At 59.3% G+C, this 14,162-nt stretch overlaps 1 protein-coding gene across 5 annotated transcripts in view; it reads right to left on the bottom strand.

Annotated features, from left to right (window-relative positions):
- GRIP2 (glutamate receptor interacting protein 2) overlaps positions 1-12,898 on the bottom strand; it is a 28,774-nt gene extending 15,876 nt beyond the window's left edge. For 4 of the 5 annotated variants that reach the window (XM_058678933.1, XM_058678935.1, XM_058678932.1 and 1 more), the window contains exons 1-11: positions 12,842-12,898; positions 6,146-6,226; positions 5,820-5,955; positions 5,087-5,232; positions 4,410-4,496; positions 3,906-3,981; positions 2,938-3,083; positions 2,464-2,611; positions 2,195-2,364; positions 524-649; positions 52-201 (exon numbers count right to left, since the gene is read on the bottom strand). In XM_058678933.1, coding sequence (XP_058534916.1) covers positions 52-201; positions 524-649; positions 2,195-2,364; positions 2,464-2,611; positions 2,938-3,083; positions 3,906-3,981; positions 4,410-4,496; positions 5,087-5,232; positions 5,820-5,955; positions 6,146-6,226; positions 12,842-12,881 — 1,306 coding nt within the window. In that variant the 5' untranslated portion in view covers positions 12,882-12,898. The remainder of the gene's footprint in view (positions 1-51; positions 202-523; positions 650-2,194; positions 2,365-2,463; positions 2,612-2,937; positions 3,084-3,905; positions 3,982-4,409; positions 4,497-5,086; positions 5,233-5,819; positions 5,956-6,145; positions 6,227-12,841) is intronic. The other variant, XM_058678934.1, reaches the window with a different exon arrangement.
- Positions 12,899-14,162: the final 1,264 nt, after the last annotated feature.

Genomic DNA, 14,162 nt, shown 5'->3' on the forward strand with positions numbered 1-14,162 from the left:
TCCTCTTAGGCACACCAGCAACTCCTGCAGAGGGAAGACAGCCAGGCTTACGTGAGCTCTTGTGTTCCCGTCTCCGCTGCCTCCTCCGGCCCATTGTCGTCCTGGGGCTCATGGGCTGGGATCCGCGGGGGAGAGTGCTGGGATTGGTGCAGGAAAAGGCGTGGTTCATGGTTGGTGAGGAGAAGGGAGAGGAGGACAAGGCTAGGGAGATGAGAGCAGAGACATGTGAGCCCTGGCAGGATGCTTGTTCCGTGCCGCAAGGCCAGACCCCCCTCTACCCTCTGCCTCCCACTCCACCTGTGAGGCACTGTGACCTCAGGCAAGCCTTTGAGACACTGGGGCTTCCACAGGGGTGGAGAAGCCCAGTTGCTGGGGCTAGAGACCCACAGCATCACTGACACACTGGGTGACAGGCAGGGACCCCGGTTTCCCTAAGTCTTGATGTCCACCCATGCCACAGGCACAAGCCCCTCCCCAGGAAAGGGCAGGAGGGACACACAGAGCTACCATGTGGGCACCTTACATCGGCTCTGGTCCTGGCCAGCTGAGGCGGCCCAGGGGGGTGTCCTGCAGCGACCGGGCCGGGGGCTGTGGCAGGAGGGCACACAGGGGTCCCAGCGGTGAGGCTGTTCACTCCTCTGCACTTTCACTGCAGCCAGTGAGGGGAGGGGAGGAAGAAGGGAGGCAGATGCAGCCAGTTGGCAGAGGTCCCCCGGGTCCCCCGGTTGGCTGCCTCTCTGTATGAAGGAGCAGAAGACCTTTCTGGGTACTGTGCCCAAGACACCTGCTGCAGGGATGGAGCAAAGGGATGAGCTGCTCAGCTCTCAGCTTGCAAGTGATGGGGCAGGGGTGAACTTGAGAGCCGCTCTGGAGCCCAAGAGGTTTGCAGCTGGGAGCACTGCCCCCAGCCATCCCAGGGAAGGCTGAGGAAGGAGGTGGCTGCAGCACCTCTGGGATCCCTCAGGGCTGCACCCTTGCATCTCGGGCCCTAGGGCCGGCTTCTTCCTGCCCCGGGTAGCCTTGGGTCCTTGGGATTGGCCAAAACCCATGTCCATCACCCTTGTGGCTGTTCCCATTTCTCCCCTAGCATTCCTGGGTCCTCTGTGAATTCCTGTCTGCTCCAAACTTGCCGCCACAGGATGCCTCCTCCCAGGCCACCAGGATCGCCCTGTCCTGGTTCCCACTCTTGCTGCCAGGCTTTGCCTGCACTGACAAGCCCTGGAAGGCCAGGCAAAGACTCTCTGTCTTAGCCCAGTGTCTGTCACTCCAGCAGCGTCCTCACTCCCACCAGGAGCTCAGCCAGCTCTGGAGCCAGCTGCCTGGGACAAACCCCAGCTTGGTCACTGGTCTCCACTTTCTCAGCCTTTCTGTGACTTCCTCTCAACAACTGTAAAATGGTACCAAGAGACAGGCCCTTCCTGGGGTCCAGAGAGTGCGAGAATGAGGTGCCTCTGTGACATAGGGTTGGGGTGGGAACTAGCATCCCAAGCCAGTCCTCACAGGAGAGTCAGGACACCAAGCCTGGCATCCAGCAGGTGTCCAGCAAACAGGCAAGGCTGCTTCTGGCCCTGAGGCCACCCAGCCCAGGCCTGGGGCTCAGCAAGGTCCCCCCCGACACAGCCAAGATGGCCTCTCTGTAGGCCTGACCCTTTACCTGACCTCCCCACAGGCCTACACCCCTTATCTGATGTGAGAGTAGAAGGGCCACAGCCTGACCAACCTGACCTCAGCCCTGGGTTGAACACTACCCGTTCCCATGCCCATGCACCCATCCAGGGTACTCGCCCCTGTTTACAGAGGCAAAGGCACCTGCTTAGAATCTGAAGCCAAGGTCCCCTCCCCAGATCCCTGGCTCCCTGCTTCCAGCTGGGAGCCCCCCAACTCCTCAAAGGGGTTGCCCCAGGCCCTTTGTGCCTGCCGGGAGCTGACAACTCAAGCGCAGACCCCAGTAACCCCTCCCCCACCACTCACCCCAGTTTTTATACTTCTATTCACACAGCCAGCTGCGGGAGCAAACATCCAGTAGGCTGTCACTGAGCCCCACCCCTGACCCCATAGTTTCTCTGTCCTGCCTCCCACCCCCAGCAACTGCCCTGGATTTCCAGATGGGAACCCCTGTTGTGCAAAGTGTCACACTTCCCGCCAGCCCACCCAGGGCACCCTGCAGGCCTTGGCAGCAGCAGAGGGGACCCACCTGCCTCGGAGGGGTTCGGGGGGCGCTGGCTATGTGGCACAGGCAAGATCTCCAGGCGCACTTTCTCGGCCACGTTGGCCAGTAGCTTGGTGGCCTCAAGCAGGGAGCAGTGCTCAGTGCTGGTGCCGTCAATGGACAGGATGTGGTCTCCAGCATGCAGGGCCCCACTCCTGTCCAGGGCAAGGTAGCAAGATGGGTGGGCTGGCCGGACCAGACAGACCCCTGGGCCCCTACTCCCGCGCTGGTCCCACACCCACCGTGTGCCTCACCTATCCACCACGCTGGCTGGCTTGATGCGATCAATGGTGATGACTGGCTTGTTCCGGTGGGAGCCTGTGGTGAGTGAGATCCCCAGGGCAGAGCCCGGCGTCTTAGCTATTTCCACTACCAAGGGCCCTGTCCCATTGGCCACGGTGTCTGCAGGTGGAACAGCAAAACAATCCTGAGCCACGGCTGCCGGAGCTCTCCATCTGACTGTTTCTGCCTTAGCAAGCTGCTATACCCACTGTCCAGCCATGGAAACTGAGGCATGGAGAGCTTAAGGCCTCCCCTCGCTCACACAGCCTCTCAACCACTGTGCTCGCTAACCTTGTCTGCCAGCTGCACCCCCAGGGCTTCCACTACGCCTGGGCCATGGTACTTATTGCCCAGAGAGGCTAAGGGACTGGCCCAAGCTCACACAGCCTGTGAAGTGGGCCACCGCCTCCCCTGACTCAATTCCCAACCACAGGTTCCCTGCTGACCTGGGGTGGCCACGTCGTACTCCACCTGGAAGAGCGCCTCGTGGCTGCACTGTCGCAGCATGGCCAGGGCTGTGGCATGGCTGGCCCCATGCAGCGGGATCCCATCGACGCTGAGCAGCCTGTCGCCCACCTTCAAGGAGCCCTCCCTAAGGGGAGAGGCCCCATCAGCCAGGCTGGCCCAGCTAGGGGGGTTGCCAGGAAAGCGCATGGCAGCAGGCATCAGGTGGCCTCGGTCTCAGCCTCCACACTACGTGGCCCTAGAGCCAGGTCTGAGGGTACCAAGGCTCAGAGAGGATGCCAGCCACACTTGGGGTGGGGTGGGGTGCGGTGGGGTGCGGTGAGGGGCAGGCTTCCTGCTGCTCTGCCCCAGTTTCCCAGCAGTGATTCTGGCCCATTGACAGAAGGGCCTGGGAAAGAACTCAGCAGGGCCCTGGGGGGAGGGCGTTCCCAGGGTTCACCTCGGTTTGGGGGTCAAACCCGCACCCTGCATGCTGCCTTGACAGGTGGCCCGAACTATTCTGGGAGTTCCATGAATAGCTTGTCACAGGCCTGTCCCCAGATGGATTTAGATTTCTGAACAAGGCTTGTCCATGTTTTGCTTCAAATAGCCAGGAGTCGCCCGCCAGCTGGGTCAGGAGCCAGGGCCACATTCTCCCGACTTCCCCCAAGTCCCAGGTCACTGGGGGCTGGGCAGCATCACCAGCACTCATGAGACTGAATTCTCAGAGAGCCACAGCCATGGTTGATGCCCATGCCCTGGAGAGCCACCCCATAGCTGCACAGCTCAGGAATGCCAGATAGCAGGAGCCAGGGAAAGAGCGAGCTTGGGTCTCTCCCACCTGGAGTTGTGCGCCAGGTCCACCCATGACTCCCTGACTCTGTGGCCTCTGTCTGCTCATCTAGGGAAGGGATCCAAGTGCCCCACTCTGCCTTCTTCCTGGAGGGGCCTGGCAAGAACCCACACTCACCTGTCAGCAGGGCCGCCGGGCCGCACATATGTGAGGACCAGTGGGCGGGACTTATGCGCATCCTCATGGGCGCCACCTGCACAGAATCGAGCCACAGACGGATCATCCTACCCCGTCCCTGACCCAGCCCCTGGGCAGGCTCCTCCAGGACAGTCTTGTGCTTGCCATCCACAGCCCCGTCCAGGAGGAAACATGACCAAAGACCTCTCTCTGTTAGTAAACGTCTTGACCATTTCCTGTGATCTCAGCACATTTCCCTTTTGGACCAGACTGCTAGACAGCTCAAAATCCCAGGAGCAGCCATCATTTCACCATCATTTTCTAGCACAATTTTCTTCACGCACACTTGGTTACTTGGCAAAATTTCCCATTTAGCACTTGGTGGAACGGTCACCATTTACAATCAGACTTGACCAATCACATTCATTCAGGCAGAAAAAGAACAGGCAGTAGCACTGGTTCCCTCTCTGCCCCTCCCTCACTCCCAGGGCCATGCACACTGACCTCTGAGAACAAAACCAAAGCTGCTGCCTTCCTTGTAGAGGGAGATGTCCACGGTCTTGGAAATGATCCTTGGGTTGTTCTCGGGGGCTGGGGAGAAGGGGACAACTCCCTTGAGTCTTTCAGTCACATCTCCAAGCTGGGAGATCTCCCCAGAGCTCGTTCCAGGAGAACTGGATGACCTACAGGTCGCAGAACCTGTAGGGAGGGCAAGCCCCACCCATCCCACCCCTCCTTCCAGAGGAAGGGGCTGCCTGTGCTATGGAGGTCTTGGCGTGACTGTAGCCTCAGGCCAAATCACAGAGTTACTGGGGTGTCAAGACTTTTGGCAATGGTTCAAACTTAAGAGCTAGGCAAAAGCTCCAGGCCACTGTTCTTAGGTGCAACGTGCTGGGGGGAATAGGGCAGCAGGGGTCAGGGGGCGAGGCACTCAGCCAACCCTCCCCAACTCCAAGGAAGAGCAAACAGCAACTGCATGTGCAGAGCTCCAGAAGATCCAGAGTTCCACTGCCTCCTAATGACAGCACACGGCAGCAGCCAGCACCAGCCCAGGCTGGTCTTCAAGTGCCACCCACCTCATCTGGCACAGGCCCCCACCACCCAGGCCCTGGTGTGGGGAAGCAACTGTGACCACCCATGACCAAGGCAGCCAAGAAAGTTCCCCGTCCAGGGGCACCCACCAGGCGGGGGCAGCTCATACTCCACCTCCAGCACCACGCGCTCGCCCACGTTCCTGAGTAAGGTGATAATCTCGTCATGGCGCAGCCTGGCCAGGCGGATCCCGTTCACCGACCGGATGTAGTCGCCCACATTCAGCAAGTCGCTCCTGCGACCGGGGGGGGGGGGGGGGGGCGGAGCTCAGGAGTGGAGCCACGCACCCCCAGCATGGAGCCCACTTCACAGCTGGGCAAGCTGAGGCTCAGTGTTGCCAGTTGCCAGCTCAGGGTCAGTGACAACTGTAATCTGTCTGATGGCCAGGCCCCGTACCAGCCCATGGGACCAGCCCACAGGGCACAATCGTGTCCCTTGCCAGCCCCCAGTGCTCTTGCTGCCTTCCGCTGAGACTCTCCCGGCACCAGCGTGCCCGCACTGTGGGTGGCCAGTGGAGGCAGTGACAGAGGGGCAGATCCCCAGTGCCCCGGGCCAAAGGGGTTCACAGAGGGAAGAATACAGGAAAGATGCGGATGTGCACCCATGGCTGTCTAGGTCTGGGGTCAGACCAGGGAGGGCCTCCCAGAAGCAGTGTGACCCAACAGGCCCCATGTAGATGCAAAGGGAGACATGGGACCAGGAACCATGGTTCCTCACAGGAGACCTCCTCTGTCACAGACACCAAGCTGCTGGGTGCTCCTGGAAGCCACTGCCTCTGGATGCTTTGCCCATGACCCAGGACCCTGCGAGCCCACATCTCACCTGGCGGCAAGCCCCCCAGGCCTCAGGTTGGAGACCCTGGGCTTCCCATCCTTGTCAGTGCCGCCGGAGATGGTGAGGCCCAGGGTGCTGCCTTCCTTCTTGAGCAGCTCCACCACGGTGACACCCCGGAACTCCTCTGCCAAAAGATGGGAGGGTGAGCTAGGGAGGCTGACACTGGGGAAGCGGGCCACTGGGTCCCAGAGGTTGAGAGAATGGGCTGAGGTCACAGGGCAGGGCGCTGATAGCTGCGAGCTCCCTGCCCTGAAGGCCACGCGGAGTTCTCTGGCTCCAGGGCAAGGAGCAGAGTATAGAGAAGCAGCCCTTACCTGGCACACTCTGTCGGCGGCATGCCAGGGCCATGTCCACCCCACTGGCATCCTTGGCTCCTTTGCAGTAGGGCCCATCATCTGCAGCAAGAGAAAGAACACCTGCCTGTACCTCTTGCCCGCACCCAGCTGGTAAGCAGGTCCCTCCAGCTGTCAGGAACACCCCATTCCCAGCTGGACTACCGTCCCCGGCTTCCACCAAGGAAAATTCAGCATCTGGCTCCTGGTATGCCGAGTGCCTGGCATACCATGGAGTGTCACGGCCGCTCAGCACCTGAACATCGCGACACTGTGCAGAGGGTGATCTTGACACTGTCAGTGCTATCACTCCACTGTACAAATGGGTAAGCTGAGACTTGCGCACTCACTCAGCTTTTTGAAAACACTAGAGAGAAATGTATCAGTGCCGAGCACAGACACGCTTTCCTAGTCCTCATCCCTGCATAGCAGAGGATGGCGACCACTCCCAGGGCTCTTGTGCTGCTGAGGGATTCCAGGCCATCTGGAGATGAACCTAGGCATCCTCGGAAAACTGGCTCCAGGAACCCCTGCTGCAGCACGAGCCCCACAGAACCCTCTGGCATCCTCCCAGCATCTTAAATCACCTCTGGGAGGCTCACACCCTTCCACTGCATCATGTGGGGAATGATGACTGGGCGGCATCTGTGGGTAACCAGTACAGGCACGTTTTCCCCTGGAGTATTTTCCACCTGCAGATGGTTGAATCCCACAAGTCGAGCCTGCGGTTCATAGGGCTGGCTACACACAGCGGTGGGGAGAGGGAGTGTTGATGTATATAAGTTCTGTATCCCATCTCATGCCTGGGACTCCAGTGACAACTGTGGGTGGGAGATCTTGGCTCAGACACCCCTTGGGCTGCTGGAGCAGGTTCAACAAGGCCAGACCACAGTCCCACGGGGCTGTGGGGAGTGGCCCAGCACCTGTATGGGCACATGACTCTAGCTGCTACAGTGTTAAACCTTACACGGACATAAACAGAATCCTCTCTCCATTGCTTGGGAAGACGCCTCTGAGGCTTCACCCCCACCAACCAGGCTAAAGGGTTCCAGTTGCTTTGCATGCCGGGCAGCACCTCTCAGCATCAGCTTGGATTGGATGTGACACTCAGCAGGTACCTGGAGAGTTCAGGTGCCAATGGTAGCACAGACCAGATGGTTCTCAGGCCTCACTTTTTAATTATTTGCAGCTGGCAGGTATAATAGAGCAGCGGGCATAAGGCCAGCCTTCTTTAGGAGGGATGGCTTCCCTCACCAGCAGGCCAGAGATTCCATCTACAGCAGCTTCCTTTCCTGGCACAGGGTCTCCTGGGAGTTGGTAATTCCTTAGGGGGAAGGGGACACAAGCCAAGAAGTTTAGCAGCCTCCCTATCTGCTAACCATCAAATGCCAACAGCATCTGTGGCAATTCAAACCACTCCAGACTGCCCACTGTGCCCTAGGAGGCAACATCACTGCTAGTGAGAATGAGGCTGGAGTCGGGTGGGGGTCAACCAGGTGGGGTGGGCGGGGCTCAGGCTGGATTGGGGGAAACTCCACCTCAGCCTTCATCACCCTGCAGTCCTAATCACCCCTCCCAGCTCCCCAGCTTCCCGCTCTGCCAAACCAGGGCCGGGTTCCCTAGCTGGCCAAGGTTGGTAAACAATAAATCACAAAACACTTCAGCCAGTCATTCTACAGCCGCCAGGGTCAAGCCCCAGCAGCTCTGTTCAACCCCCTCCCTCGGGCCCCCATTTTCATGGGCCGCCTCCAGTTCCGACAACGCTCCATTAAGTCTAATGCCTCCCATTACAGTTCCCTCAGACGCACTTCATCTGGATCCAACAAGACTTTCTGGGCTAATAGAACGTGCAAGATCAGGTCCCACGCACGCGGCAGCAGCAAACAGCTGGGAGTTCACCAGGGCAGCTCTGAATGAAAGCTTATCCGCACCGCCTCCCCCCCGCGGCCCAAACTGTTTGGACACCAGTGTATCCCTCTCCTCACCTCCTGCCACCTGTGTACCCCTAGGGAGAGCGATGGGGGAGGAAGAGCCATGGAAACGAGTCCCAGGTGCCAACTCTGAGCAGTGAACCCTGGCCAGGGCGGCCAAGGGCAGCAGCAGGAGTTGAGCTGGATGTTAACACAGCCAGAGCCAGAGCCCTAGTCCAAGAGGCTGCATAACCCCAAACACTGGAAGTGGCTGCTGCGGGCGGGCACCTGCTCCCAGGTGGCTGTGGTGTCTGTCCTTGGGGTCAACGCTGCCACTTGCCAGTCCATCTGCCACTCAGTATTCATGAAGTGCTGCATGAACCACACGGTGCCCAACTGGCTACAGTGACACTCTTGGAAGGCTGAGCGGGACCCCCCGACTCCGTCCCTTTCATACCATCTTGCTGGCTTTGGGCTCCGGAGCTATAGGGGCAGACAGAGGTGGTGGGCACTAACTGGACATGAGAATGACCTTTCCAAGAAATGCATAGGCATTTTAGGGGTGACTCCTGCTCCATCCCAAAAGGCATCCACTAGAGCTGGTGCCTTTTCAGAGAGGATATGGCATCCCATGTTGTTGTAGGAGAAACCAACACACACCAGCTATTGAGGAGGAATCCCCAAGTCTCAGTCTGCCCTGTGATTTGCTCCACTTCCCCATCTGTAAAATGGGAGTGTCCCTCTCACTGGCAACTCCTGCTGGCCCAGGGCTGGAGGAACTGAGGGGTCACTTTATTTATGGAAAGCCTCATGGGGCTCAGACCCCGGCCCCCTCCTTTGGAGAACACACTTATACTCTCCTCCACTCTTGCTTTTGTTCTGGGACCCAGTAATTACACGCTTAGAGATGAAGGCTTTTCAAAAACATCTTTCCCACCAATTTTCAGCTGGAAACATGCATAAAAACCAGAGATATTTTTATCCGTGTGTTTTTTTCCTGTCTCCTCCTTCCAGCAATGGGCAATTATGAGCTTTTGCCTTCAGTCAGTCAGTCCTGTAAGAACTCGCTTCAGAGGGAAATTTGTTTCCGGGGCCACCAAATGCAGATGGGGCACACGGGGGAAGGAGGGTTGAGGGCTGGGAAGGGGTGCAGACCTGTGCACCTGCAGCCCGGTGGTGGGCTGCCTTGCTGGGGGAAGGGGTCTTGTCTTTTTTCCTTCATTTCTGTGGAAATCACTCATTTGCCTTCCTGACCTCCCCCTCTCTGGAGCCCCAGGGAGCTGCAGAGCTGCGACAAAGGGCAAAGGAAGTTGGTTCCTGCCAGGCTGCCTTGGCCAGGACCCGCCTCAGCTGGGTAGCAGGCAAGAGGCCGGGGGCCCAGGTGGGGCCTCCATGACCTTAGAGAAGGGAACAGAAGGAAAGCAGATGCCCACATCTGCATGGGGCACAGACAGGACCTGTTGCTGGGACCACTGTGTGTTCGAGAGAAGGGGGCCTGGACCGGGGTTCCCACACACCCTCGTGCAGCATTCACAACAGTGCATGGGACTGGAAAGGGCGGTAGGGATGATTCTCAGAGCCACAGTGCAGCCACCAAGTGACGCTCAAGCCCCAGGCACCACCCCACCCTGAGGTCCAGCCCCATGAAAAGGGAGGGTAAACTCTGGGGTTGGCCAACTCTGGGTTCTGGCTCCGGCCGGGCTGTCCCCTGTCTGTGGGGTCAGAGTCCCCTCACCTTGTCTGCATGTGGGGGCAGGCACCCAGCCCCCAAGCTGGCAGACAGCTCTCTTCCTAGCTGTCACTCACCCTGTGAGAGTCTATGAGAGCATGGCTCTAGGCCATGCACTTTAGAAGCTGGACTTACTGCAGCCTTGCCACACGGGAGGGGATACAGTTACCGCTGCTCTATAGATGAGGAAAGTGGGGCACATGCAAGCTAAGGGAACCCTCCAGGGGCACCCAGACCCAAGCCCAGGCCCCTTGGTTCCCAGGGAGGACCTGTGACCCATCCCTGGGGCAGACCGGCACTCAGGGCTGACCCTGCAGTCCTGGGCCGCCCACCAGGTGTGGTTGTGTCTGTCGCAGAGATACAGCTGAACAAGAATTCAGAATGCCGGGCCCGGCCCCCACCAGCCTCCTATGATAGAGAAGTATGGAGAGGGCAGGCTCGGCACCTGCTTGTTTTGAAAGCCATGAACAGGAAGGAATGAACAGATCACAGCACGAACAAGTCAACTGCAAGTGCTGAGGATCAGGCCCTTCCCTGAGCCAGGTGGGCTTGGAGCCATCTTCACTGTGAGACCGGCAGCACTGATGAAGGAGCCCTCCAAACCGAATTACCAGCAGACCAGCTCAATTTCTGACAGCGGCTAGCTGCCTGCGGCCGTGAGAGACTGTACCCACGGAGTGGAGAATAAAAACAAACATTCCTGCCACCAGTCACAGTCCAGCCTCCCCCATAAAGCTCTTCCCTTCCCCGGATCCAGCCCTGCAAACCCCAGGGCCCTTGCACTTGCTGTTCTCTCTCCTGGAACACTCCCCCCAGACATTCACAACCTCCTCCCCTCCCTCCAGAAGGGTTCCAGATTGTCACTATATCTGGGTGGCCTCCCCCAGCAGCCAGTCCAAACATACATGTGCAGGCCTTCACTCCCGGCCCCTCCGACTCCCATTCCCCTTCATTTTATACTTACTGACGGTGCTCAACACCATCACACAGCCCTCACACCCAGGGGGCCAGCTGCCAAACACCCCCTGCCCACCTGGGTGCCACGCTTCTATCAATCTATTCCTCCCTCCCCGCCCAGCCCAGCACTAATCAAACACCCAGCATACCTCTCCTGCTTGCCACAGGCAGCCCAGACTAGGAGAATGTGGACCTACATAAGCAGTGGGAAGTTATTCAAGGTCACGGCTGAAGAAGATCCAGGGCCAGGATGTAAACTCAGGAGTCTTGGCTCCAGGCAACTGGCTGCTAAGTGCTCCATCCAGGTTTCCCTCAGCACAGGAGGTGGCACCTGCCCATTGCACTTGCAGAACCCGGTAGCGGCTCTGGAAAGAGCATAGACTCCCCCTCTCACACCAGCACACACATGCCTTGCTGCAGGCCCTGGGAACGAAGCCGTGTTATGGTTGGGGAATCAGAGTCCTCTCCCCCACTCCATCTAAGGAGGCAGGAGAGTGGACCCAGCAAGGGACTTTCTCCAAGGTCTGCACCCAGGCCATAAGGGGCTGCTTCCCATCCCTTCCTCCCAGGGCATGGTCCAATGGCAGGCGGGAGCTCAGACCTGGCTGCTGGTCCCAGATTCCAGCCTGAGCTGCAGCTCTCTCTGGGAGACACAGGACCTGAGGCTGCCCCTATGTAGATGCCCAGGGATCTGCCCGAACCATGGGCCAATGAGCACCAGCTCCAGGAAGCTCACAAACAGGCTCTCCTTCCCTGGGGATGACCGAACACATCGGCCTTAAACCAGAGGGTGCTTTCCAGGCACACGGAGAGGAGAAAGGCCGCCAGAAAGCCAGCCCCACTCCACCTGCCTCCACTCAGGAGAAGAGGAAGAGTCCTAACACTGGTCCCTAGGCACTTGTGCCAAGCCACACCTGCAGCTCCGTGTATGCACTTTAGCAGGCAGTCTCTGTGCTGAGGCTCATGGAAGCAGAGGTGATATGAAGCTGGGAGACCCATGAAAGGGAAGTCTGTGATGAGTGGGATTGAGGCATCCATCAGAGAGAGCAAATGATTGCTGAATGGCAGGCTGGCAGGCCACCACCCAGCAAGCTCTGCACCGCGGCAACCCTGGGGAAAAATAAGCAAATGTGGGCCCAGCAGGGGGTGGAGGGCACTCTGTAGCAGCACCCCAGGTGAGGTCCACAGGACTCCCTGTCACTCTGCCCCCTATATGAAGTGACCTCATGTGCCTGGACCTTGGCAAGCTGGGGACATCAGTGTCACCTCACACCCCTGTGACGTGCAGGAAAATGAAGACCTAGACAGGGAGGTCAGGATGCAGCCTGGTGTGGGGTGGCGGGGGTGCTGATCCCCCCACTCTACCATTGGGAATGTGACTAGCCTCTAGGGGCCTCTGAATCAGCATGGGAGCACTGTTGGTCTCTGGGCTTCAGTCCCGGCTCAGCCGCTGTCCTCCCTGTGCCCCAGTCTCCTTCTCTGTCCGCAGCACTGCCCTTAGCGCTGCTGCAGAGACATGTCCAGAGAGTGTGAGGGGGTGGGGGTGACCTAGGGCATGAGTACACTTGGTCTGAGCCTGGGCCTGGCCCCTGACAAGCTCCTGGTAGGAGGAAGGGAGTAAGCCAGCCAAGGGACATATGACAGATGACCACAGCAGACCATCTGTCTGCCCCAGGCTCCTCCCTGGGGCCCAGTCCAGGCTGTCCAGGAGTATGGAAGCTGTCCCCCCACCCCCCACACACACCTCCTCCCACCTGTCCCCAGTCCACTCTCCACCCCTGGGAGCTCCCTCCTTGCCACACCTCTGGACGGGAGCTCACTGCCACCTGCAGCTGGCCAAGCAAGCCCCTGGCTCCGGTTGAGGCACAGTCAGCTCAGAATCCCCCCGGGAGCCCCAGACCCACCTGCCCCTGCTCCACATGGCCTGTTCCCTGGGGAACAGCAGGGGCCAAAAGGTGCTAGCCACCCAGCAGGTGTCCTGTGCCCCTCCCTGCCCTGGGTCTCCGCCTCCCAGTTCTCTCTCCCTGGACAGCAGCTCCCGAGGCACCAGAGTTGGGCGCCCTCACCCTGCCCACCACATACCTGCCTCTACCAGGGTCTCGTGGCTGAGCCCACACAGCATGTCCGCTATTGTCTCCCCTGCTGTGCGTCAACTCCTCCGGAGGCCGGAGGAGCTCAGCCCTCTCCCTTCTTCTCTCCCCTCCCCTCCCCTCCCCAGGGAGGGGCTGAAGGAGGGAAGCTCGCTGCTACCACTGGCTGGGCATGGAGTCCACCCACTGCAGCAGGCGACTCTGCTTAAAGGGGACATGGCTGTCACCAGGGCTGTCTCCAGGACAGGGTCCACCACTCCCCCAACCCTAGCAGGTTGAGTGTGGCTAGGCCATCTCTGAGGATGGCACTGGGCTCCCAGGCCTTTCCTTGGCCTCAGTGCTTCCATCTGGAAAAGGGGAATGGCACCTTCCAAACTTGGCACGTAGCAGATCCCCATAGAACCTAGTCAGAAACCTAGGGTGTTCCACATAAGGCACCGCGCCTGGTTGCAGGGGTGCTGGGGTAGCGGGGCCCTGCACACCTCCATCTACACCCTCCTACACTGAAAGACCCTACCCCTACCCCCAAGCCTAAGGCTCCCCTCCGGGAGCAACAGAGCCCAGCAACTAGACACACGCAGTGTCCACAAAGCTTTCTGTGAAAGCCAAGGAATCAGGGTAGAGGTTCCGCCCGCCTCTGGGTTTGATGGGCAGGCACAGCTGATCCTAGGCTCAGACCACAGTGGGCAGCTGCTCCCTGCTCGCCCCAGCTGTGTATCAGTCCTGTACCCTGAGAACTGTGGCCCACCAGCACAGCGCTAACAGGCCCATCCTGAGGACCACCGGGCCCCTTCCTCCACTCCTCTATCAGTACTTGCTGATCTTGCCTTCTCCATCAGCACCCCTGCAGTGTGGTGACAGAGACAACCCCGAATCCTGGACAGAGGGTCCAACAACCTGTACACGCACACAGGGTTCCAGCAGGGGGCAGCAGAGGAGCCAACAAATGAGGTGCGGGCCTTGGAGCTCTTGGCCCTGGACCAAGCACTGTGAAGCCTTGTTTCATGTCCCACCACCAGAGGGAGCACAGAGAAATCCCAGGGGTTTCTCCAGGCGCCCCCAGAGCCACCACCCAGGGTTTTATCTCACAGTTCCTGGGCCTTCCCACATTGGCTCAATCCAGCCCAGTGCTAGCCTAGGACAACCTAGGCTCTAAAGCTCCCCCTGCCCGCCAAGCACAAGCCCAAGTCCCTGCTCTGTGGCCCTTTCCCAATCTGCCTTCCTCTCTGGGTGACCTCAGATATGTCCCAAGGGCTGGGTGCCGGGTACCAGACAAAGGTCCCTGGAGGAGCAGGCAGATGCCCAGATCCCAG

This window comes from Ochotona princeps, chromosome 21 (assembly GCF_030435755.1).
Source record: "Ochotona princeps isolate mOchPri1 chromosome 21, mOchPri1.hap1, whole genome shotgun sequence".
In the NCBI taxonomy this organism is placed as follows: domain Eukaryota; kingdom Metazoa; phylum Chordata; class Mammalia; order Lagomorpha; family Ochotonidae; genus Ochotona; species Ochotona princeps.